The sequence below is a fragment of the Daucus carota genome, chromosome 6 (genome assembly GCF_001625215.2).
Source record: "Daucus carota subsp. sativus chromosome 6, DH1 v3.0, whole genome shotgun sequence".
In the NCBI taxonomy this organism is placed as follows: domain Eukaryota; kingdom Viridiplantae; phylum Streptophyta; class Magnoliopsida; order Apiales; family Apiaceae; genus Daucus; species Daucus carota.
The window spans coordinates 18647487-18675107 of record NC_030386.2 but is presented as its reverse complement, the minus strand read 5'-3'; the positions used below and the strand labels follow the sequence as shown (position 1 = coordinate 18675107).

General features: G+C 39.2%; 2 protein-coding genes across 2 annotated transcripts; both read left to right on the top strand.

Annotated features, from left to right (window-relative positions):
- Positions 1 to 7690: 7690 nt before the first annotated feature.
- Positions 7691 to 13289, top strand: LOC108225441 (protein NRT1/ PTR FAMILY 5.4). The gene is made up of 4 exons (XM_017400297.2): positions 7691 to 7930; positions 9455 to 9672; positions 10374 to 10876; positions 12303 to 13289. Exons 1-4 carry the CDS (start codon positions 7825 to 7827, stop codon positions 13147 to 13149), a joined length of 1674 nt encoding a protein of 557 aa, XP_017255786.1. The 5' UTR covers positions 7691 to 7824; the 3' UTR covers positions 13150 to 13289.
- Positions 13290 to 19218: 5929 nt separating this feature from the next.
- LOC108225988 (uncharacterized) lies at positions 19219 to 20765 on the top strand. The gene is made up of 2 exons (XM_017400942.2): positions 19219 to 19359; positions 19479 to 20765. Exons 1-2 carry the CDS (start codon positions 19219 to 19221, stop codon positions 20763 to 20765), a joined length of 1428 nt encoding a protein of 475 aa, XP_017256431.1.
- Positions 20766 to 27621: the final 6856 nt, after the last annotated feature.

The window sequence follows — 27621 nt, the reverse complement described above, 5'->3', positions numbered from 1 at the left end:
ACAACAGATAGTCCGTCCCAATTAACGTCCCAACGAAAAGGTTTAAAGCTAGTTCTTAAGAGAGTTTGTGCATGTATTTTTTAGGGGCACGTGTTAAAGCATAGGAGGAAAGTGCACGACTTATGAATTATGAATGGTTATTCAATTAATAATTATAAGAGCGCATGGTTCAGATTTAAGAAATAATTTATAAGCCATATTAGGGAATTTTTCGTCAGATTTGTATCATTTTCAAAACAGATATGAGACATGTATCATATTTTTGAGTCGGATATAAGCCGAGACGACGGATAGTCCGTATTGATTAACGTCCCCGCGAAAGGGTTTAAAGTCAGTACTTTAAAAGAGTTTCTGCATGTATTTTGTAGGGGGCACATGTTAAGCATCGGAGGAAAGTGTCCCCTCAGTTTCTATTGTCCTAAACTTTGTTTAATATCTTATGACTTATGAATTATTAATGAGTTATTCAAATTCAATAATTTATACTTAAGTTGAAGTAGTTCTTTGTTTCACTTGATCAATATTGTCGACTCTGTATTTGTCATGTCTAATGTGACTGACTGCCTATCTGTTTGTTTGTGCATTGTTTGAATAATTATTTAAGTCCTTTATGTAATCTTTCAATGTTATTAGTATCTTTCAGTGCTAATTGTTACAGATGCAGGAGCTTCTAGCATAACAAAGTCGTAACATTTATGGCGGTCGTGGAGAGATCCAGAAAAGACCGGAGAAGAAGGGTGCTAATTGGGCGATAAGTGTGTCTTAAATAAGGATATTAATTATTCTTAATTAATGGTTTTTGTACCATTTATGGCGACCATGATTGGGGAAATTTTGGCCTATAGAGGCATTTAAGTGTCATAATATTGACTCAATTATGTCTTTATTTTAGTTTTTTCAAATTCACTCATATTCCTTTTATCGGTTTTGTCTTATTTTCAGGATGTTATATAAAGATTTTATGAATTTGCTTATAAAAGTTGCTTTCGAGAGGACGCGACCTCAAGGTACAAGACAATTGAGTTACAAATATTGATAGAAAGAAATAAAGAAGACTTTAGTTCTAGCATGTGCTGTAAATGATGTAATTTTGTAGGCACACAAGGTTTTACTCTTGAGGGGTTTTAACGAGGCCTTTTTTTGGTGGATTTTCTCTTCTGACTTGAAAGGCAATGTTATCTAAACATCCGGAGTATTTACATACTTTCGGTTAGATGATATAATTTCTTGAATGAAAGAAACTCTGTACATCCAGATTTTGTATATTTCAATTTTGGTATAATACAACCGTTTTATGATATTTTTTTTAATAATTATGAGAGCGTTTGGCTAAGATTAAAAAAATAATTTATAGGCCCTGTTTGGGATTAGCTGTTAGCGGGTTAAATTAGATTTTTTGACTAGCTGATTGAAGTAGATGTTTTGAGTCTTTTGACTAGCGGATTGTATTAACGATTTCTGATAAAATTATTTAATAAATAGCCGTCTGATTAGCTTTTTGTGACACATACCAAAATCTCTAACCCAGAAATCTCCTCAGAGTAGTTTTTTAAAAATTAGTTTTTTGAAAATAAAAAATTGAATTATGAATTAAAGTTAATTTAAACTTAAAATTAAAAGTGTCTTTTAGATTTCTCATAGCAAATGTTTCTACTTTACTAGTTAAACGCTAGTGAATAAGTAAGAGTCCATTTGAGAACGTTTGAATAGCTCGAGTGGTTAAGTGTTTATCCTCTGTCGTCCTAAGTCTTGGGTTCGACCCTCACTCATCCCGAGAATTCAGTAGAACATATACTTATTTGTAAGGCTATTAAGCCATTTTTGCCAAAAAAAAAAAAGAAAGAAGAAGCAAGTGCCCATTTCTATTAAGAAAAACTAATTTCAGTCCAGGAAAAATTATAAATTCGGTTTTCGATTTTTTCGATTCGGTTCGGTTGTAGGCCGAACAACCGAACCGACCGAATGCTCCGTCCTAGTTCTACGGTTGAATAAGGATGGGTTATAGATACATCTATGATCTATTTCATTGTTATTAACTATCATTTTTTTCTTTCGTGTTTCCAAGTATTAAGATGTTGGCTATATACTTTTTCAGAATTGGGCTGTTTTAACGTAGAAACATGTATGTAGCCCAAAAAAGAGTTGCATGATTCAAACTTTGCTGATTTGTAATTGCGGCTCACAAAAATTGGGTTTCTTTCTGTTTGACAACTTCTTATATACACGGGGCCTCAAGAGGCCAATATGACATGACTAGCTGCAATCAAAATCGGGTTTAAGATTTGACCAACTTTAAACTAGGATCCACTCACATATGCCACAAGCCCAACTCAATATGAACTAGCTCGATTTATAATATTTCTTTCTATCACTTATATGTTCAAAAATATCAAATTAATTTAAAAATATATTCATATTAAAACAATATCTAAAATTTGAAAAAACTAACATGCAAGTTTAGATTAATAAATTTGTATTGGTTATGTTTAAATAAATTTTCGGTGATTCCCAAGATCGTTACAAGACTTATAAATAAAAAAAATCATATAAATAAATCTTAATGAATGTATTTTTATGTATGTTTGTTATAATAAAAGCAAAAAATATTTTATAAAAGAGGTTCAAATACTCTATATTTTTAATATTTTGATTTTAACAGTATACAATGATATTTTTGTTTAAAAAAATTTGTAAATTAATATTTTTTGTTATAATCAAAATTATTCTCTATGTACATAAAGATAAACAGATTATCATTCTTAAAAAATAAAAAATGTAAATATTAGAATTTGAATTTTGGTTGACCCCTTGTCAGTTGTACCCAATCTCCTAGTAGTCTCTGGTGGGTGTATCACTGTATCAGTGAGTTTGGTTTATTCAGCTACCTTTCCTTTTCCTTTTATATCTGTAATTATTCCAATTATTTTGGACATAAGTGATTATTCCAATCACTTTGATAATATGCACATGTACAAATTCCACTTTTATAAGCACAAAAATTTCTTTATGGAAATGGGCCATTGTTGATTCTGCACCCTATTCCATACAATAGGCATCAAATCTAATGTCTTTTTCTTCATTATTGCTTACAAATTTATAGATGATGAATTTATATTTGCAATAAATCGAAATAATTAGAAGATTTTAATTTTGATTCCATGAAAATATGCTAGTTTAAGTTGATGCCAATATAGTATTTTAAAATATTCGCACCGAAATGATTAAAGGGAGATAAGGAACTGCATGAAAAGAATCTAAGAATGGAGAGAAAGAGCTCCTTGGCCCCTGCCTTGTACAATCACGTTCTCACACAAAAAGATTATTTGAGCCTACTAAAACAAAAAATTCTATAAATTTATGTTTAGGTTCTGTTCTAAAAGTTGCTGATTAATCACGATTAATCCCTGTTCCGTAACTCGCCGAACTGATTAAATCTCCGATTAATCACCGATCAATCCGATTAATCTCTGATTAATTCTTCTTCCGCGACTTCATCGATCAAGTCCGATTCCCGCTTTTTACAACACTGTGTTTTGGAGTATAATTTCAGTTAAAATACATTTTTTTATGTAATCTCGAGTAGATTACTGATATTTTAGTGGACCGTGGTTAAAAAGACTAAGTTGATCGGCTGATTATAATCGAGACAATTTTTTTTTTTTTTTTTATCTTTACGATGTGGGAATTGAACTGAACACCCTCATGCAGATCAACATCACCTACTTTACTTCAAAACTTCTTACAAATCACCATCATCTAGTTTACTTGAAAAATCTCTTACGTTACATAGTTACGTGCAAGAATGTCTATTATCTATTGTGCAGCCAGGGACGGAGGCAGGCGGGGTCCTGTGGGGTCCCGGGCCCCCACCAGAATTTTGAAAAAAAATAATTTTTTTTTTAGATGTTGAGTATATACTGAGGGTAGAGTATTTTGGTATTGTATTTTTTTAAAATAAAGTCGCGATCCACCAACACAAACAATAGGTTAAAGAAGAACAGCTCCTGGCCAGTACATCTTATTTTGTCATAGCAGATATTGCTTTATCTTTGCATCTTTGCATCAGTGATCAGAAAGCTCTTCATCTCCAGCTTCTTTGCATGATATAGTGGGGGGAAAATTCCGCGCTTCGCGCGGAAAGGACCCCTTTAGATATTTGCTCTAGTTCCGTCACTGTGTGCAGCCACAATTAGTTACCACACAAATTGGTTTATTACCTTTCTCAGCCAATAGGGGGATAGTTTGGTAGAAAATAGAAATATATTTGCGTGCGTGGGTGGAGCAGACGGAGATTTACCACTATTCTGTACCTGTACTCATAACTGGGAAGTGCATGAACAAGTTCTCAGCCATAGAGGTGCTACCTATAGTCATAGTGGTGAAGAACATTTTGTGGAAAAGTGAAGTGTGCACTGTGTAGTTTTTAGATTCATGTAATGAGTTCAATTTAGTTTAAATCTCGTAGTATTCACATATAAAATTTGTGAGTGCAGATAAATCTTTACATGTGTGATTTGATATCTGATTATCAAAATGTGCTACTGCCTGAACTTTTTGTACCTGACATCACAACTAAATTACTCCCACAACCCCATTTCCCCTTCGACTGTTAATACGAGAGATTACTCGACACGTATTTCACTTATAAAAATGTATTATGCTGTTTTTTGGATGACAATAATGAAATCGACACATATTTCACTTATAAAAATACATTATGCTGTTTTTTTATGATAATATTGAAATCATTCCTCTAGCATAACGTTTGATTGACAAAATTTAATGAGCGGGATATATGATATAAAATATTACAATAATATAAATATATTAAACCGAAAGTTAAAATCATTTTACGTACCATAAAAAACGGAAACTACTAAGGTATCATTGGAAATTTCCATTCAAGAATCCGTCCATCAAGGGAGGTAAAATGAAGGGTTGACACCGGTCCCATACTTTGCACACTTTCATCTATCAATCTGACTGAAATGAGTAAATGACATTCACGCATACTTACATTGTCGATAACTTACCTATTTTTAAGAAAACTAAAAGCTAACAGCTCCACCAGTGTCTTATTGTCTTCCTTATAAATATTATAAAATATTGAATCTTAGTGATTTAGGAAAAGATTTTGTATTTCAACTCCAACAATGATCCTTATAATTCATTCCTTATTATTATTATAATAATAAATTTGGAAAGAGCTTGATAAAAGATGGAAGGAAGAGAGAGAAAATAAGTTACAATAAGAGAGAGAAATGATTTTTTTATTAAAGAAATCAAATAAGGCATGGCTAGTGGTGCCTTATTAATAAGGCATGGAAGACACTGCTGGAGCACTAATTTATGTCACATTATATACTTATATATAATAAGCGTAAGGGAGATAATTTGGTCGCATGGTCTTATGGTCCAAAAGCTTATCATCTGTTGGATCGTATATTGAACAAATAAGCATCGTTAGATTAGAACAAAATTAAATTTTGTTCTATAAGGAAACTGACATCTACTTGCATGTTTATAATTCCTTTTCTGAATCCAAAACAAATTCCGTCTTTCATGTGTTTTTGGTTTTTTTTAATACAAAAAAAATATTTCCTACAAATTTTAATTGTAGAATCGTATAAATCGCACCGTCACAAAATTAGATTTATCCATCGGATCGTATATTGAACAAATAAGCACCGTTAGATTAGAATAAAATTAACTTCCGTTCCATAAGACAATTGATATCTACTTGCATGTTTATAATTCCATGTTTATAATTCCTTTTCTGAATCCAAAACAAATTCTATATTTCACCTGTTTATGATTTTTTTTAATCGAAAATAAATATTTTCTACCAATTTTATTTGTAGAATCATATAAATCGCGTCGTCACAAAATTATTTTTATCTAATATATTCTAAAATTAATAAGCCCGATTTATGTGAGGAACGAATACAAAAAAATTTTCTTAATCCAAAACAAATTCTACAATCTTATTACATGTTTATGATTCATCGTCTTAATTCAAAACAAACTGTGTTTATCAATTTTAATCTCGAACCATAAAAATTTTTAAAAAAATATTTTAATCACATAATAATTCTAATATAAAAATACATTTATAAATATAATCTAATAAGAGTTGGCGTCACATATTTTACTTAAAATAATTTAAAAATTGATAATAATTTAATACTTTGGCATGATACATACAATTTTAATTTATTATTTATAAATTAAATTTTTTCACACCATTTAAAATGTATTTAAAAGGTTTATAAATAATTAAAAAGCTCCCGTGCCTTGCACGGGCTATAAGCTAGTTCCTTATAATTGGACTTAGACATGATATAGGGAAGCTGCTGGAGTTGCTCTAATAATTGATGATATAGATATTTTAATTTGTAATAATAGAAAAAGTATAAAAACAAGTTATGTAATGAGGCTATCACAAGATGAGTAATTAATTAAGAAATCATATTTCAAGATAGAATTTGTGAGAAAACAAGAGTAAGGGTGGTCGATTGATTGTGATATTTGTGTTATAATTATAATTTTCTTATAAAAGTTATCGAATTATATCATTTACTATTTAAAATATTTTATGAATGCAAAAAGTCAAATTTATTTATTTTCAACGATAATTACCTAGATTCGCCATAAGCTACATGTGTGCACCTCATGTGTCCTGGTCCATTTACTTTAACGCTCAAAAGTCATATTTTAATGCGGGAATAAATACTTTAGTTTCTGGATATACACAGCCACTTATGTCATAGTACTACAATATGGATATATATTACAAACATCTATAATTAGAAAATAAATATTCTAATATATATATGTATTCAATTAATACTTACAATACGAATTATTCAACTATTTCTAATTTCTAATTTCTAATACACATGCAAGCGAATATCTAATACTACAATTTGCCGAAACGACTATAATGGTCACCACTCACTCAAGTTTTGATTACAATTATGACTTAATGTATGGTCTACATATTTTGGTAAGTTGCTTTTAGTACATAAAAGTTTAGTGCAAGTCTTAATTAATTAATTTACTATTACTATCTGTTCCATACTATCTTTAAATTCTTTACTTTAATTTTTTTAATCTTAATTAGTTTTATCTTTGAGTAATTGACACTTTGCACCCCACAAGTTTAAGCGCTTTTTCGATTTGGTCCCAAACAAAATTTCTTGTCAATATGCACCTCAATGTTTAAAAAACGCTTCAATATGCACCCTTTTGACTATTTTTCGTCAAATTGACTGTTAAAATTAACGGCTGCAGGAGTAAAATAGTAATTCTGTAGACTTCCTTCTACTATATTTTCCATACAAAATTATGATTTTACCCCTGCGGTCGTTAATTTTAACAGTCAACTTGACGGAAAATGGTCAAAAAGGTGCATATTGAAGCACTTTTTAAACACTAGGGTGCATATTGACAAAAAATTTTATTTGAGACCAAATAAAAAAAACGCTTAAACTTATAGAGGGCAAAATGTCAATTTCTCTTTATCTTTCTTACATCACATACATTAGTTTCTTTGACAGAGAAATTTATAGTTAAATAAATGTTTCCTATTATTTCCGCTAATTACTGTTTTTGGTCTAAACTTGAAGCTAGATCCTCCTAGGCACAGAGATGTGTGAACATACTATATGATATGAGATATCAAAGTGGTAGTTCCACAAATTCAACTTTCCTGATTCAACCTGCGTCAGTGTATTATAAATACCATGATCCACAACAACAGGCCACAGTGCCTGCTCTATATATTCTCTTCCTTCTTGAGAAATAGTTGGTCAGTCTTCAATTATGGGCACCTCTGTAGTTGCTTGTCATGATGCTCATGCAGATATCACCTCCTTTAGTCCAACAAAACCCATGAAAAATAGCTGGAAATCTGCCATTTTCATCATCTGTAAGCTCTCTCTCTCTCTCTCTCTCTCTCTCTCTCTCTCTCTCTCTCTCTCTCTCTCTCTCCCTCTCTCTCTCTCTCTCTCTCTCTCTCTCTCTCCCCCTCTCTCTCTCGCTCTCTCCCCCCCTCTCCCCCTTCCCTCTCTCCCTCTCTCTCTCTCTCCCCCTTCTCTCCCCCTCTTTCATGCAAAAGATTAAAAGACATGTCTGTTCAGTTCAGGCAATGATTGATCCTTATATCTGATATATATGTTTGGTCAGTTCTAGTTTCTTTTACAGTTACTTATGCTCTTGACTGACCTACTTCTATGTAAGCATTTGCATGTTACAATGTCGTGGAGAGATAAGCCCTCATACTATTGTGCAAACACTTTATTTAATTGGATTGAATTTGAATGAACGATAATGCGATAGCCATCTAGAAATTGGCATTTAGATGCTTTCTACTTAAGTTCATCAAATCACTAATATATTGTCTGCCTCTACCCATTATTGATATCGTTACAAGAAAAAGCGATGATAAAGGACTGATGTTACCTCCCCTCCGCACTGTCTGCGTGTGTGAGTATTTAAATTTCCTGTATAAATTATTTTCTTCTATGTTAAAGTGAACTCCTTATAATTAGTTGAAGACGTGGCACTGTATTTGACATATGTTAATTAATTAATTCACCTAATTAACTTCTTAAAGCCTTTTTACTTTTTAGTGTGCAAATAATGGGGCCGTTTGGCTGAGCTTAAAATAAGTGCTTATTGCTTAAAATAAATAAGTGGAGTAGAAGTTAAAAGCAAGATAAGAATTATAAGTGATTAAAGTGTTTGGGAAATAAGCAGAAGCCGTGAAACAAAAGCTAGCATTCCTAGATTTTTATAAGTGCTTCCTGACTTATTACACAAACGGTACGAATATCTTGATGTGAAAAGTGAAACTCCTTTAGAAGGACCAGTTATTATTCCCTCTGTGTTCCCAAACAGCTGCCCATTCCATTGGTATATGCCAAAATAAACAGGGAAACAGCTTTCAATAATGAAAAGTAAGTTTCTGGCAAGTGGCAATTTAAATAACTTCTTTTGTTTTTGAAAGAAATTGAAACTACATATATTATCAGTTAAAGTACCTGTCATCATCATTCTATATTATCATATTAATGTATAAGATCTTGCATGCATAATCTAGCATTAATAATATGAATCTGGCTGATACTGTTTCGCTTGTCGGTAACAATGTCGCTGCTGATACTGCAGTAACAAGAGACTGAGAGTTCAAGTATCGAAATTATGTGATCGTGTACTGTTAATATTAAAAATTTCCTTAATAAATTGTTTTCTGGTATTTATGATTGTTTAGTATTAGTATTGAAATTTGTATAATAAATTGTCTTCTAGAAAAAGTCTAATCACAAAATTTACATGGACAAGAGTTCCAGTAATGAATGTATAATCTGTATTAAAATTTTTGTAATAGTTTATTTTTTGAAATATTCCATCGCGAACTTTATAACCATTGATAGTTTGTTGCATCATGCAGTTGTGGAAATGGCGGAGCGATTCGCGTACTATGGAGTTTCAGGGAACCTCATGAGTTACCTGAACAATGTGCTAGGAATGCCAATATCTACTGCTGCTAAGAATGTGAATGTTTGGCATGGTGTTTCTGCAATATTTCCACTGCTGGGTGCCTTCCTTGCAGATTCTTACATTGGTCGTTTCAATACCATACTTTTCTCCTCCATTATATATCTCGTGGTAGGGCTCTCAGTCTCTGCAACTTTTTCTTTATAGCAGCCACTTATTGTTTTCAAGTTCTAGTTTAAACTTATCTCTTTGTTTTCGTCAGAGTATAATATGATCCTTGTTAACGTGTTATGAACGACATGGATGACAAACAAAAGTAAAAAAAAAATTAAACAGAAGTGTTTTATTATTCTGAAAAGCATATACTTAAATTACAATCATAAGTCTTTATATAGACTCTGCATTAACAAATTAAGATAAAATGTAGCTGGCCTAATCTCACTGATGCTCATCTAAACAGATCTATAATTATTCCTTGGAACTAGAATTTATTAAAGATAAAACATAACTTATTTATCTTGATAATAAAATTTCAAAAACAATTCAAATAATCTTGAATTATTTCCAACAATCTTGTTAAGTGACCAGTTTTTCTGAAATTTGTTAGGGGGAGGTCTTAACATGATCATATTATATTCTAACAGTTTTCACTTGATGATGTACGATCCATTTGCATTCAGCGAAGTATTAAACTCATTACGAAGTATGCTTTATAGAGTAAATTCCTTAAACATCTTCAGATTTTGAGAGTGTTGAAGTTTTTTTTCATCTCAGGGATGAACTTAAAACGAGGTGCAGTAAATAACTAGTGGCGTTTTCATTCAAATATTCTAAGGTTGATCAAATTTAATTTTTGGTAACGAAATCTGCAGGGGCTTGTTCTACTGACAATATCAGTATCTGCAATATCACTGGCTCATCGGAAACCAATTTTCTTCTTAGCCCTTTACATTTTAAGTGTGGGAGAAGGCGGGCACAAACCATGTGTGCAAACATTCGCAGCTGATCAATTCGATGAAAATGTGCCTGAGGAGAAGCTGGCAAAGAGTTCATTCTTCAATTGGTGGTTCCTGGGCATTGTGGTTGGATCAACATCAGCAATTCTTGTTGTGATTTATGTACAAGAACACATCGGATGGGCCATTGGATTCGGAATGCCAGTGGTTGCGGTTGCAGGGGCACTCTGCATATTTTTAATCGGGCGAAAAACGTACAGGCGAGCAGTACCGGTAGGCAGCCCGTTCAATCGATTGATGCAGGTTGTGGTGGCTGCTGTTAGAAAACGTCATGTTTCGGAAATGCAAGATGGTCAAGGTCTGTGCTATCACGATGAGGATCGGACAGCTCCAGCACTGGCTCGCACTAATCAATTTAAGTAAGTTTTGATATTAATTACGACTCTTATATGCAGATTATTGTTGGTGTTTTAGAAAGAGCTAATAAGCATAAAAACGCCTAAAATAGCACAATACTAAGATTTATAAGAAAATTAATCGCGCATTGTGCGGTCAATAGACATCTTTGCAATGCGCTGATTGCCCCCACTACATATAATCCGCAAATTTGTTGAAATTTCCATGTCTCGAATACGTATCAACCTCTCTATTTTTCGTGCTGCGGCAAGTCAAACATCACTAAAAAAAATTTGTACAATGGATTTGTGGGTGACATCACAGATTATTTGAACAATTGGACCCTATCAACTTTATATATTGCTTTAAAGAAAATCATTATTACCTTTTAGAATGAGGTGTTGTTTTCTAGTTGTTTCAGACCAATTAGATTTTCGACTTTGCTATCTTCTGCAGTAATTTCTATGATTTACCAGCTTACCCGTAAATCAGATCACCTGTTCGAAAAATTTAGAAAGACTATCATTTTGAAATGTAGGGTTGACTTACTGGCAATGATGTTTCAGAGTGTTGACTTCTGATATATAGGTAAAGTCGGCCAGACACATTTAGCAGAAGTGTAGGTATGTGTCAACTTGTATAGTTGAGTTCTGTAATGGCATCAAACCAGCTTTTTATTGGATAATTTTGCCTTTGCCCTGTTTTTTTTTTTTTTTTTTCAAACTCAGTTGGTGAATCATAGAGTAGCATTCCTTATCCTCCTTTTTATCACTAAGTCACATCTGTTGTCCAATCCCACATGTTTCTCTGAATAATAGCCGATTTGTTGGGCCGAGAAAGGTTTCCAGTATTCACAGTCTTGATCTTATTTTTCATGAAGTCGTTTTTTTTTAGTTCGAGCCATTGACCTCTCCGAAAGCAATTAAACATATGACTATCACGTCAAACAGAAATTCAGTGTCCCGGTTAATTTGTAGTACTGAAAATTCAAGGTGATAATGATGTTGAACCCTACAGATTTGGTTCAGCTTCTTTGTCACTATAAATGAATTAAAGGGAAGATACGCAGTACTATTTTATTCTTCATTCATCACATTACATTTCTTGCTTCCCACTAAGATAATGTTTGCTGTAGCTTTCGTTTTCGAATCGCATTGCAAGATATGCATGTTGTCAGTGCAACTAGATATACTCTTCTCAAGTTCATTTTTTCCGCATTATAACAAATTTACAGAACAAATAAGACCTTTTATGTAAAAAAGTCGTGCCACCATAAAACAACTTCCATATGAGCATGGCAGAGGTCCTTCCCTTATAAGATGATACAGTAGTAGAACTCAGATACCAGATGATCCAGTTTAAGATCGGCAATAATTATATCGAGTTTTTCTAATAATAATGTTTATTTCTCAATATGTTCTTGATCCTAATTAATATTAACTGCCGCAGATTCTTGGACAAGGCCATGATAATCGACGAGACAGATGTATCAAACCAAAAAAGAAACAAATGGAGACTATGTTCTGTCAATCAAGTTGAAGAAGTGAAGCTTATTTTTCGCCTATTTCCCATCTGGATAAGTTGTTTCATGTTTGCAGTTGTTATATCACAACTTGGCACATATTTTACGAAACAAGGCAGTACAATGGTCAGAAGCTTCAAGATTCCTGCAGCCACATTACAGGTCATCACTGGCTTCACAATCCTGATCGCTGTTCCAATCTACGATCGTTTACTCGTTCCAATGGCTCGAAAAATAACCAAACATCCCTCAGGAATCACAATACTGCAAAGAATGGGGGTTGGTATTTTTATTTCTGTGCTGACAATGGTAGTGGCAGCTCTAGTAGAGGCTAAAAGGATCAGCATTGCCAAAAAACATGGCTTGATCGATGCACCAAAATCGGTAGTCCCTATGGCTATCTGGTGGTTGGTTCCACAATACGTGCTTTCTGGACTTTCAGACGTGTTTACAGTCATCGGAATGCAAGAACTTTTCTATAATCAGGTGCCAGAGGAGATGAGAAGTATGGGTGCAGCAATGTACATTAGCACGGTGGGGGTTGGGAGCTTTATGAGCAGCGGTGTTATATCAATTGTGCAGATCATTAGCTCAAGAAATGGTAAAGAGGAAGGTTGGCTAGCCGGGAATAATCTTAACAGAGCTCATCTTGATTATTTCTATTGGGTTTTGGCTGCATTGAGTGGCTTAAGTTTGTGCTTCTACGTCTGGGTTGCTAGGGGATTCGTATACAAGAAGATCGAATGTGATGATAATACTAGTGCTGAGGCTTAAGTCGAATGCTTTTAAGATCTATAAGTTACATTAGCAGCTAGTCTATGAACTTGTTGGTTATATTTTAATTTTTATGTTGGCAGATACAGAAGGTATGAACGTTTTATATATGTATGACTACAGATTTTTGATTACTTGAATTACCTGCGGAAGTAGCAACATAATAATAAGATGGAAGATGCAGGAGCTCGGGATCTATGACAGAACCTTCACAGTTCACAGTTCCATTAAAATAGGAGAAAGGAGCTGAGTAAAAAGTTTCGTTGTTCTGACATAATTTTCGTAAGCCATATAGGATATAGCAGATATCAGAGGACACTCCTTCTGAACACAACGAAAGCCACACATATTTAAATTTTAAAGAATTCTGCAGATAGAAGTACACAGATTGAAGTAGCTTCAGAAGCTTAGAACTCTAGGACGATTTAGTTATATAGATTAGAACTCACATATATCAACCAAACTCAGAGTTGAGCAACACGAAGAAGAAACACATTAGTAACGGCCAGAAGACACATTTTCAAAAATCGGATTCATGTTCATTCAAAAAGAGAGAAATCCACTGACAACACATAGAGCTTTGCAATCTAGAGTAAGTAGTTCTCTTTAAAATTCGTACCCCGTAAAGATTACATCAGTTACATGCTCCAGCACAAACTGTTAAAGTTGTTAGCATTAATAACCAGTAAGATTACATAAATGAGAAATGACTCTAATGAAGCAACAAATTACTCTGCTTGCAGAAAACGCCTCTTCCATATGTGGAACGAACAAGTTCTACAAGCAGAGGTACTGTAACCAGTGGCGGAATCAGGACTTAGATTTAGGGGGGCTCAAACAGTGTTGTTCACGGGTCATTCGGGTACTAGGTACGGACGATCGGGTACGTAAAATGCCAGTTGTTATGAATCGGGTACGATGACCAGCGAATCCGGTTCGCGGTTCGATATCTTGATCTCTTTTAGTGATTTTTCACTAACATAATATAGTCTACTTATGATTTCATGATTAAAATATTTATTTTACCCGAAAATAGAGAAGTCTCTCTATATCTATAATCCAGCGGGGGCTAAAAAAAATTATATTGACATCTCAATAACTTAGAGGGGGCTGAAAAAAAAATATACACTATTTTTTCAAGTTCGGGGGGGGGGGGGGGGCTCTAGCATCCCCTAGCCCCCCTCTGGTTCCGCCACTGACTGTAACAATAGAAACAAGGTCACTGGAACGCTAGCTAGTAAAATTACTTCTATAAGCAGAGGTATTGTAACAATAGAAACAAGGTCACTGGAACGCTAGCTAGTAAAATTACTGGAACAGCAATCCACTGTATTTTATCACGTAGCACAAGTGAAAGCGTTGCACTAAATGCAACCATTGTAGCAGCTATAGATATAAACAATGAGATTAGTCCTAGCATCAATCTCTTTGGTAAAGAACACAGATAATCATCTTCTGCAAAACGCGAATTGAGTGTTGCTAAGAACATCATAACAGAGGTTGATGACGAGAACAATGCTATCGCGTCTGATATGGCAAAGAGAATAATGCAAATGCCATGGTAACAATAAGTAGCTCCTTGTGTTCGGTACTGAATACCATTCTTGATGTTTTCATCTCAGAGTTTAAGTGTCCTTTTTTAGAAGGTAACACAAAATTTTCAACTTCCTGCACTGTTATATGCAAAATTATGAAGATTAACCAAATGGGCCGGGCCCACAGAAGAAGGTCTATTTGGGCCAGGAAAGTCAAGATCGATTGAGTCTCAAGGTGACCCTGTCAAAAGACAGGGCACGCCCTATCTTTGGGCGCGCCCACTCGCCGAGGAAAGTTCATTTCATCCTAATTCCGAAGGGCGGTGAGAGATACTCTATGTTTAAGGGGACGCCCTTGGGCAAGAGTCGATCTCATTGTTATATTGTGAAGGCCCTACCTTGTAGTCTAGGGAGTTGTCCTCCTTGGGAGGTAGAGGATAGAAAGGAAGACACCCTAGAGGGTCCTATCTCTATAGTCTGGCGGGTTGTCCCTGTCGGGGAGTAGGATAGCGCCCATGCATTTGGGGTAAGCCCCTGGGGCTAGGCCTCATCGTATTGGGCCCCTTTCAGGAGGAAGATTCTAGAAGGGGAGGCCCAGCCCACAGGGGTCTCTTAAGAGAAAGAACTACGTGCCGGCTTGATCCCCTATAAATAGGGGTACGTAGGCAGATTGTAGGCATCGATCATTCTTGAGAGCTATTCCAGTTAGCAATCTAGAACCCTTTGCTTGCAATTGTAGCCACCTCCATAACAAACAACCAACCACTTCCTATATTCTCGCCAACAAGAATCTTGATCCACGCCGCGAACCTCATCTTTGTTAACCTACCAGTTTTCTCCGTTAAGAAATTGACGCTAGAAGGAGGGGTCTGGTTCAAGATTTTCCATCAAGGAGAAAGATGTCGAACCACGGTGAGACGCCGCCCGGCGGGAACCAACCGCCCGATCCTCGATCGGGAGGAGGCGACAATAACCCCATCGACAATACACCGACGGGGAACACGCCTCATGACAGAGCGATCATTATAACAGATGGAGAACCCGTCGATATGCGACGCCCTATCTCCAACACGCCGCCGGCCTTCATAAGCAACGAGGAGTTGCTTAAAGAGTTGCATTATCTGAGGAACAAGGCCGTTGAACAACAAGCACTCAGAGAGCGGATCGTTCAACTCGAATCTCTTGTCCCAGGAACACATCGTTCCGGGAAGCAAGCATTTGTTGACGAAAGCCAGTCAGGCCACCACAATGAGAGGAGACATGTGATTGTTCCGCGAAACTTGTTTGCATCTGGTGGCCAAACCACCGTCGGAGGAGAGGGCCTCAGAGACGGAGTGAGGCCCCCTCAAGATAGGCGAGCAGTTACGCATCTGGAAGAAGCCAGTCGAGATATCAACTCCCTGGCGGAACGCTACAGAGGGAGAGTGAGTAGGGCAGATCTGTTAACCCTAATCAAGGATCTTGAAAGCAGACCCGAATATGCGAGTACCGGGTCAAGAATGGCAAGCACGGGTCGAGATGGATATAGGAGGGAGATTCCACACGGATCAGACTCAAGAAGCTATGACAGATCGCAAGAACAAGAAGGACGTGGTTTGGGGGGAAGGTCGGAGCGAGACCCGATCGTGCTCGAGGGACGGCAGAGTCAGGGAGGAACGCGCGAGCATGCGACGTCTCCGGGCAACGGAAGGACTCATCATCAGGTTCTTTTCTTGTCTCCTCTTGTAAATTATCGTAAAAGTTATATTATATTGCATTCTAGTAGTAGTAGGGTATGTAATAACGAATGGTTAGGCGAATCTTGATCAGACCATTGCCGATCCGCATATTCAAGCCTCATCTCAGGCCAATGCTCTTGCCGATCCGCACATTCAAGCCTCATCTCAGGCCAATGCGCCCCCATCCGCTCAGACTCACGCTAATCAACCCAATCCTCTTGCTACAACGAGCGATCTCATGGCTACTGGAACGCTACCATCAATGACTCCGTCACAGCCAAATGTTCAGACCATTCCGGGCATCGGAGCTATTGATGTCAACAGCCTTAGGAAACTCCTGGCACATTTCGACGGAGGCCAAACGTCTCTCTCAAGCCAAGCCCTATCACCGTTCTCCGCTGAAGTGATAGAAGCTCCGCTGCCAGCCAATTACAGAAACACCACCTCCGATCTGAAGTTTCATGGCAACTCAGATGCTGTAGAGTTTCTTGGAAGGTTCAATGTTGAGATGGGTGTCTATCAGATACCGTATCTTGTCAGGTGTAGACTTCTTGCGGCCACATTCAGAGACAGCGCCTACCAATGGTTCCGAAAGTTGGAACCAGCGTCCATCACTTCTTGGACAAGCATGCAGACTATGTTCTTGACTCAGTTCCAGGCAACCGTCAAGTACGCTCCACCAGTCACCACTTTGGCAAATATCAAACAGAAGGAAGGAGAGACTCTCCATGCTTACTTCAAACGTTTCAATGCAGAGTCATCCAATGTTCGGGGAGCGACAGATGAGACACTGAAAAGCTTCTTGGTGGCCAGGCTTCGAGTAGGAACTGACTTTTGGAAGCACTTGCAAGGCAATGATCCCAAGTCTTTGGCAGATCTGTATGCAAGAGCTGAGGCATACAAGAATGTCGAACAATCACTGGTTGAAAGTCGAAAGAATGAGAGAAGCCCTGGTAAAGCCCGGCAAAAGAGAAGGGACCGGTCCCCGAGTCCAGGACAAAGGGGGAGGCGACGGAGTCCTAACCGGGTCAACACCATGTACAGAAGGAACTACACACCTCCTCGGGATCACGAAGAAAGGGGGGATCACTGGACACCACTCGCTGCGCCAATTGAGCACATCTTCGAAGTTAATCGTGACAAGGAACTCTTCCGCATGCCAGCTCCACTAAATTCTTGGCAAGCCAAGAATAAGGACAAGTACTGTGAGTACCACGAGTCAACCGGGCATGATACCCATGAATGTAGACAACTAAAAGAAGAGATCGAGTCGCTAATCAAGGAAGGCCAGCTTAATGAGTGGATAGTTCGAGAAGCCCGATCTAGACGAGACATCCGAGCCAAGGACAAAAGAGGACTTGGCTATACAGGCGATCAAGAAAGGGGGAAACAAGAGGACATCCAGTTCGTTAAGGAGGGGAGCATTCATGTCATCTTTGGAGGACCACATTTGGCCGGTGAGGGAACCAGGGCCATGGAGAGATATGCGAAGGAAGCGAAAGGTAGGCCCCTTACCAATATACATAATTTGTCATCTAGACCGCCTAAGATCTTTAGAGGTGAAGCTATTGACATTACCTTTTCAGAGGAAGATGCTAGATGGGTTCACCACCCGCACAATGATGCCCTAGTGATCGCCCTTCGTATTGGTCCAATGAATGTTCACCGTGTGCTCGTTGATAACGGAAGCTCTGTCAACATTCTCTATTATAGCACCTACCAGAAGCTCGGCCTCCCTGATAAGGATATGAAAGTTGAGGATGTGTATATTTATGGATTTGGTGGAGAGGCTGTGAAGGTAAAGGGGACAATCCGGCTCCCGGTAACTCTTGGAGAAGGAACATGCTCAGCCACTCAGGTTATGGATTTTATGATTGTGGATCACGACTCATCACACAATGCCATTGTTGGGCGACCATTACTGAAAGAAATGAGAGTGGTCGATATGACTTACTTCGTCCAGTTTCCTGAGGAAGAGGATAATCTCAAGCAATCGAAGGGGAAGGAAGTAATGGAGGTAGATTCGGACGAAGGACTTAAGCCTTGTTCTATATGGGAAAAAGGGGAAGCATCCGGAACCAAAGAGGAATCCGACCTGGACCCAAGGCTGCCCCTGGAATCGACCAAGACCGGTCCAGCTGAAGATACAATTGAAATCCAAGTTGGAGAGGCCAAAGACGCCAAGGTGTTAAAGATAGGATCCAAGCTGAGAGGAGAGTTAAAGGCAAGCCTAATCCGTTTCTTAAGAAGCAACTTGGATGTTTTTGCTTGGTGCCATGCCGATATGGTAGGGATCGACCCAGAAGTAATGAGTCACCATCTAAATATTAACCCTGCCAAGAAAGGGGTGAGGCAGAAGAGAAGGCCTGTTAGTGGAGAAAGGGCCCAAGTACTAAAGGAAGAGGTTGACCGGTTGTTGGGTGCTAAGCTGATCAAGGAATCGTTCTACCCTAAATGGCTAGCTAACCCGGTCCTGGTCAAGAAACCTAATGGGAAGTGGAGAACCTGTGTTGATTTCACTGATCTAAACAAGGCATGCCCAAAGGATAGTTTCCCACTCCCAAGGATAGATCAGTTGGTAGATGCCACTGCCGGACATGCCTTGTTGAGTTTCATGGATGCCTATTCAGGATACAATCAGATCCCCATGCATGAGCCAGATCAGGAACATACTTCATTTATAACAGACAGAGGGTTATATTGTTATATAGGAATGCCATTCGGGCTAATCAATGCTGGCGCAACTTACCAACGCCTTGTGAACATGATGTTTAAAGAACAGATTGGTAAGACTATGGAGGTTTATGTTAGATGACATGCTGGTCAAGTCCAAGGAGGCGCAAGATCACATTCAGCACTTGGCTGAAATGTTTGACATACTTAGGAAGTATCGAATGAAGCTGAATCCCCAGAAATGCGTATTTGGAGTTGAGTCTGGTAAATTCTTGGGGTTCATGGTAAACCATCGGGGGATCGAGGCCAACCCCACAAAGATCAAGGCGCTACTCGATATGAAGGCTCCTCAAAATATTAGGCAGGTTCAAAGCTTGACAGGAAGGATAGCGGCATTAAATAGATAGCCGGGAAGACGTTCGTATGGACAAATGAGTGTGAGGAGGCCTTCCAAAAGATAAAGGAACAGTTGGGAAAGCCACCTCTCTTGGCCAAGCCAATAGAAGGAGAAACATTGATCTTATACCTAGCTGTTTCAGGATACTCCGTTAGTGCTGTCCTGGTAAAGGAGGAAAAGGGTGTTCAGTTCCCGGTGTACTATGTTAGCAAGAGGTTGCAGGATGCTGAGACAAGATACACCAACATGGAAAAGTTGGTATATTCTTTGGTGTTGGCAGCAAGGAAACTTCGTCCATATTTTCAGGCACATAGGATTGAGGTGCGAACTTCTTATCCTCTCCGTCAAATTATGCATAAGCCAGAAGCCACGGGAAGATTGATGAAGTGGGCTGTAGAGCTAGGACAGTTCGATTTGGAGTATAAGCCTAGGGCTACTATCAAGGGTCAAGCTCTGGCTGATTTCTTGTTGGACTTTGAAGATGACACTCAAGAATGGGCAATGGTGCCGTATAGTCCAGTCGTTGAACCCATTAATGGTCTTTTAGTGGAAGATGACACATGGTGGAACTTGCATGTCGATGGAGCCGTCAATTCTGACGGAGCTGGAGTTGGGATAATGCTGGTTAGTCCCGGGGGATGTCGGTTGTTAAGTGCCATCCACCTAGGATTCCCTGCAACCAACAATGATGCAGAATATGAAGCTTTAATCAATGGTTTAACCTTAGCCATAGAGATGAAGGCTAAGAATCTTATTGTATACAGTGATTCTATGTTGGTGGTTCATCAGGTAAATGGGGGGTTCTTGGCTCGGGGTTGGAGAACGAACTTATACATGACCCATACACAAGAATTGATGAAGAAGTTTAGAGAGATACATTTGGAAAAGGTCCCGCGGGAGAAAAATGAGGGTGCTGATGCATTGGCTAAGGCCAGTTCTAGAAGGGACACCAAGTTATTGGGAACTATCGAATTCTGTGTTCAGGAGAAGCCAAGTGTGTCAGAAGCACAGAAGGTTACTCGGTTCAAAGAAGATCTAATGGAAGTAGAGGATGAAGTTGTGGATACTTGGATGACCCCTATACTTAAATTCATCCAAGATGGTCAGCTCCCGGAAAGTGTAAAGGAAGCCAGAAGTCTCAGATACAAGGCGGCGAGGTTTGTAATATATGATGGTGTCTTGTACAAGAGAGGGTTCAACCAGCCGTTGCTGAAGTGCATTGCTGGGGAAGAGTGCAATTATATCTTAAGGGAAGTGCATGAAGGAATATGCGGCAATCACTCGGGGGGGTAGTTCGCTTGCTTTGAAGATGCTCAGGCAAGGATACTACTGGCCAACTATGAGGAGAGAAGCAAGCAAATTCGTGCAAGCATGTGACAAGTGCCAGCGATTTGCCACATATTCATCTCGTCCTGCAGCAAGTCTGACTCCGTTACTCAGCCCATGGCCATTCGCTTTGTGGGGGATAGATCTCATTGGAGAGCTTCCAAAGGCCAAAGGAGGAGTCAGGTATGCAGTAGTAGCAGTTGATTACTTTACGAAATGGGCCGAGGCCGCGCCTTTAGCAACCATTACTGCTAAGAAGATAACGAGCTTTGTATTCAATTCAATCGTGTGCAGATTTGGTATCCCATACAAGTTGATATCTGACAATGGGAAACAGTTCGACAGCAAAGAGTTGAAGAAATTGTGTGATGACCTGAATATAAGGAGAAACTTCGCAGCTGTGTACCATCCACAAAGCAATGGACAGACTGAAGCAATCAACAAGATCATCAAACACACGTTGAAGGCCAAGTTGGAAGAGAAGAAAGGTGATTGGCCGGAGGAGCTTCCAATGGTATTATGGTCATACAACACTACGCCAAGGACAACCACTGGGGAGTCGCCGTTCATGTTAACCTATGGCTGTGAAGCAATGGTTCCAGTGGAGGTCGGAGCAGGTTCCTTCAGGAGAGACCACTTCCAGGAAGAGGACAATGTTGTCAACCAGAGGCTACATCTAGACATGTTGGAAGAAGTCAGAAGGGAGTCGTAAATTAGGTTGGCAGCATATCAACAAAGGACAGCCCGATTCTATAACAGTCGAGTCAAGCCTAGGCCATTCAAGGTGGGAGACTTGGTGTTGCGCAAGATGATGCCAGGGATGAAAGTGCCAGGTCATGGAGTGTTTGGTGCAAATTGGGAAGGACCATACCGCATTCGAGCTGAGATCTTTGGAGGAGCATATTATTTGGAAGATATGCAGGGTGAGCCCATTTCCAAAGCATGGAACACGGAGCACTTAAAAAAGTATTATCAGTAAGGACAGCATGAAATCTGCCAATAGGAACAGCATATAGACCTTAGATATGGAAAGAACATCCTGTGTAATCACTTTCAATATATAATGGCAAGGTTCCTTAATTCATTTTACTGCCTGCAAATACAGGGCGCGCCCAAACATGGGGCGCGCCTACTCTCCTTCGACTTGAAAGATTACTGAGTTATCAAAGATAATAACTCCTCTTAAGAATTCTGATTAAGAATAAACTTGCAGGAGGAGTAGTTCAGCAAAACGATCAACATATATCAAACCAACTGCTCTTTTTGACTTAAGAGAGATCAAGACTGGGCGCGCCAAGTTATACGGCGCGCCACGTTTGTACTTATAAGTATGTTATAACACAGCATAATAAGGAGGTTTTCCATAAATAAAATGAAGTACAAGAGACAGGCAAATCATGGAAAAAGGCATTTGGCAAAAGACAGTTAATAATTAATTAAAACATCAGTGTGGGGAGGGCGCGCCCCAATATCAGACGAACAAGTCACATATGTTATGCAAGTTAAAACAATTTGCAGGGTTACAGGGACCCGCTCCCTAAGCAAAAGTTCAAATGAGTAAAAAGGCTAAGCCTGGTCCTGGTCTTGAGAAGAGTCTAAGTTCCCAGGCTGGGATAAAGGGATAGTTGGGATCTCTTGAGGAATCTCACCCTGAGTAAGCTGAGGGATGGAGTCTGTCTCATTGGCATTAGACGAGCCATCAGCATCTTGGCGCGCCTCTTCTTGGGTAATCTTCTCGGGTGAGGATCGTTGCAGGAACTCGTTGGCTGAGAGGGCAGCAATCTCTAGCTCAATTTCCATCCTTTTCTCCTCAATAGCCTTGGCCTCTTCGACTTTGAACTCTTCAACCCAGGTTTTGGTGGCTGGAACAAACTTGCCCCAGTCGTATTCTGGATCTACGGCCAGGAATCCAGTAACAAAACTTCTAAAGCCCTCAGCAAAAGAAGATGGATTAGGCGCGCCAAGTTGAGCTTGAAGATCCTCCACTTTCTTCTCCAGTTCGGCAACCCTTTCATTGGACGAAGACAAGTCCTGAGCTGTCTTATTCAGCTCAATCCTAAGGTTGTCAGCCTCCGTCCTTAATCTGGGAATATCCCTCTCAGCTTTAGACTTGAACTCCTCTAACTTCGCCTTATCTTTCTCAGAGACATCCAGTTGTTGTTTTAATTTCTTTTTGTCTTCACTAACTGCGTCCAGGCTCGCCCTTAGCTTTTAAGTGTCGGAGGGGTTGCAAGTCAAGTGAAAAAAGAGTTCAGCCGCGGCGCGCCTACAAGCGTCAGCTGCCTGTTCACCATTTCTTTGTTGCCAAGTAGAAAACTTGGAGGGTTCTATATAACCATCTGCCACCTTGGCAAACCAATCTCCTGCGGCAGTCACTGGCGCCTCATAAGGATATCCGGAGGGTACTTCCAGTGTTTTGGATCTTTTTGGAATGTGAGCCCCTATCTCTTGATTTTTTCTTTTCTCATGCCCTTTCTTCTTGGGAGGGGAAAGTGTGGAAACCTGTTGGCTAACAGACACCTTGGGCGCCTGTTTGGAACTGGATGCGCCCACATTCACGGCGCGCCCACTCTTTACACCAAACTCGACTGGGAGCGACATATCTGCAGTATCAGGAAAGATAAATAATTAGGCAATGCAATGCAGGATCATGCATACAGAGGTTCAAATGTAGATACAGTTAAGAAAGACGATAAAGACAGTAAAGACTGGCAGTAAAAAATACTAAGAAAAGACGGTACAAAATGGATAGATATTAAGGGAGAAGGTAACCGTAATCAGGCGCGCCTTGATCCATAGCCTCATCAGACTCTTCTTCCTCCTCCTCAACCTCCTTAGCTTTCCTCTTTATGGGACGACCACCGTAAAAGTCCTGATAAGCACGGATCGACCCCACTGCATCACTTAGGAATCCATACTCCTTCAGACGTTCGGTGGTAACGAGGTGGTTAATAATCTTCGCTTCATAGGGTAAATTTATGATATTCTCAGCACGCCTTTTGGCGCGCCCAGATAAAGATGATTGTTTTCTCTCGACTAGGGAAGAACAAGAAAAGTGCGATTAAGGATACTAAAGACGAAATAAATATTAACATACAGGGCGCGCCAAGAAAGAAATGACTTACTGGGGGATACGTTGAATTGGGTTCTAATTCTTTCTTCTGGCCAAGCGTAGAAGAAAGGTTCTTTCCATTTTTTCTCATTGCTAGTCTTCCCTTCAGACCAGCCAGTAGAGTTGTGAGTCTTCCAGACGACCAAGTAATAATACCCCAGACTGGACGCGCCTAGTCGGAAAAAATAGCTTAGGTCTTCCATGGTAGGTGCTCTATGATTGTGGTCCTGATAGAGCATGTACAGAGCGATTGCCAATTTCCATCCGTTAAGAGACAGTTGGATGGGAGCGATATCAAACCATTCGATGATCGCTCTAAAGTAAGGATGAAGAGGGGGACCAATGCCTAATCTCACTAACTTAGGTGTTAGAACCATACGAGGAATGCGTAGCCTGGGATTGTAGTCAAATATGTGTGGCCTCATCCACGGATGAGGGCGCGCCCAGATACAGCCTTTGTCGTAATATCTGAGGCACCACTCGATTTCAGCCTTGGATGCGGTAGAGGACAGTCCGACACAAGCTAACTTCCCAGCTCTCTTACGTCTTTTCGCCTTTACCGCCTCACGAACCTCTTCCTCCTCATCCCAGTCAAAATCTAACTCACTATCTGTTATCTGGGGGTGAGCATAAGGGTTCGGAGATGGGGCTGGAGATGGAGGGCGCGCCTCATCTGATAGTTCTTCTGTATCCATAGCATGATAAAAATTTCTGGCTTCCTCCTCGGCTGCCTCTTCCTCAGAATCTTCCTCATCAACATCTACGTCGTCTCCTAATACCTCTTTATCAGAATTCTCTAATGGATCATCCTCAGTCTCGACTAAAGGTTTCTTCTTATAAGAACTTCGAAGATCCATCTCGTCTTGGTCTAAAAGTTCAGTTATGTCAACCGGATTGATCTTTGGCAATTCAGAAGAGGGGATTCCGCTTTCAGCCATGAGTGAAGCAAGTCGAGACGGAAAAGAACGCAGAGGAATAGGTAAAGGGGGAATTGGCGCGCCCCGATTATCCAGCTGCAAAAGAGAAAAAGAGCAAATTGAGGGACCGGGCGCGCCAAGATATAAATGACAAAGATGAAGAGAAGAAGACGGAAATAAAAGACCTTGAAAAAAGGAAGGACTCGTTTTGGAAAAATTCTAAACTACGACCATGGAGGTATTCACAAAAGGAGGCGTATAAGTATGAACTAACTAAGAAGGACAATGAAGAAGAATGGGCGCGCCGTAAGATAAGGCGCGCCGTGAGTACGAAATCTAGAAGGAGTTCGATAAACTGGTGTAGTCGCAACAAACATCTTTTGTACAATAAAAGAGCATATACCATCATTAAGAAGTCACGCCTAGTCCTAATGATAAACGATTCACGCCCGCAAACACATATTTCAAGTCAAAAGATTTCGTAGAAAAGATCTAACAAATATACATACAGATATACATAAAGAAGAAGCTGAAGAACAACGAAGAAAACCAAGAGTCATATGCTCGATTTGAACAGAATAACCAGCGAAAAGAGAAAAGAAAGGTAAGAAAATGTACCTTATGAAGAGAGGAAGACGGTGGTGGTCTCGGAATCGTGAACGGAGCACTGTATCCACGGGAAAAGCTCGACAAAGTAAAACGGCGGCGAAGAGGGTTTTTACTGAAGATAAAAGTAAATGGAGAAAGAGTGAAAGGAGAAAAAACCCGTATTTATACTCGGGTAAAAAAAGGAAAGATTAAAATAAATGTGAAATACAAGGAAAATGGAGCACAGCTGTTCATAATAAGGGTTTCAACGGTCGGAAAGATAAGGCGCGCCTTGGGAGGTCGAAGACAGTTGCTAAAAAGAGGTAACAGTTTCAAGATCTCGTCGACATCTTCAATGCCACCAAGATCTGGGGGGTAGTTGTTATATGCAAAATTATGAAGATTAACCAAATGGGCCGGGCCCACAGAAGAAGGTCTATTTGGGCCAGGAAAGTCAAGATCGATTGAGTCTCAAGGTGACCCTGTCAAAAGACAGGGCGCGCCCACTTGCCGAGGAAAGTTCATTTCACCCTAATTCCGAAGGGCGGTGAGAGATACTCTATGTTTAAGGGGACGCCCTTGGGCAAGAGTAGATCTCATTGTTATATTGTGAAGGCCCTACCTTGTAGTCTCGGGAGTTGTCCTCCTTGGGAGGTAGAGGATAGAAAGGAAGACACCCTGGAGGGTCCTATCTCTGTAGTCTGGCGGGTTGTCCCTGTCGGGGAGTAGGATAGCGCCCATGCATTTGGGGTAAGCCCCTGGGGCTAGGCCTCATCGTATTGGGCCCCTTTCAGGAGGAAGATTCTAGAAGGGGAGGCCCAGCCCACAGGGGTCTCTTAAGAGAAAGAACTACGTGCCGGCTTGATCCCCTATAAATAGGTGTACGTAGGCAGATTGTAGGCATCGATCATTCTTGAGAGCTATTCCAGTTAGCAATCTAGAACCCTTTGCTTGCAATTGCAGCCACCTCCATAACAAACAACCAACCACTTCCTATATTCTCGCCAACAAGAATCTTGATCCACGCCGCGAACCTCATCTTTGTTAACCTACCAGTTTTCTCCGTTAACATGCACAAAGATAAGTACATTCATGATAGTGTGTCTCCACCCTGGATCTATAAGGCCGAAATAACTTCCATCCTTCTATAAGACAGATTTTAATTAACTCGAAGCAGACACTCGTATCAAGAAGCTCATAAGCTCACTAGGAGACCTTGTCATGGTTAAGCTGCAACAAAATTAATCTATCTAGAAGTTAATAGGGGTGTAAACGAACCGAACTCGTCGTTAAGCCTACTCGACTGGACTCGACTCGGCTCGTTAACGAGCTTGAGTTCGAACAATCAATAATGTTCGATAAGCTTAACGAGTCGAACCGAACTTTTTAGTTGTTCGACTCGACTCGTTAAATACTCGGACTCGACTCGATAAACAATATGCATTATAAAAAAAGAGAAATTTTAATTTTAAACTTTGGTTCAACTCGAGGATTGTCCGTAACACAACTCACAAAGATCTTCTGTTCGGTCGGTATTGACCCCACTCTTGTTCGATCGTTTTTATCTTTTTTTCTTCTAATCAACTACACACGCAAACCTCCAGATAGTTAGTTTTCTTATAATTTCATGTATACAATCTTTAATTCATATATGATCGAACACATCCTCTTGCCATGGTCGTTGAAAAATTAGTCTCGCAAGCATATATGAAACGGAATCGGACATCTTCAAAGAATTGATTAAATCTGAAGACGATTCATTTTGTGTGAATATACTCCACAAAAATTAAGGTGTATTTATTCTAATTCACAATCATACTTGTTTATGTAGATATATGCATCACATGTTAATTTCTTTACTTCATAAAATATACTCATTGTATTTTGATATTTGCTTGCGTTAGTATGAACTTTTCGTGTCCATGATCAAATTTTGGTTTTGATCTGGTGTTAACATGATTTTTCAAGTTATTAGATATCGGTCAGATGATAGGTGGTTTAACGGTGGTTTCAGTTGATGATGGTGGTTTAGCGGTGGTTTGTGGTTGTTGATGGTGGTTTAGCGGTGGTTTGTGGTTGTGATTTTTTGACTTAATTTTTGGCTTAAGTTACGATTTCAGTTTTTGTTTTGTATTTAATTTTCGTTTTTTAATTATCTGCATTTAATTTCTTTAATTATTTTGATTGTAATGGAGGCTAATTGTTT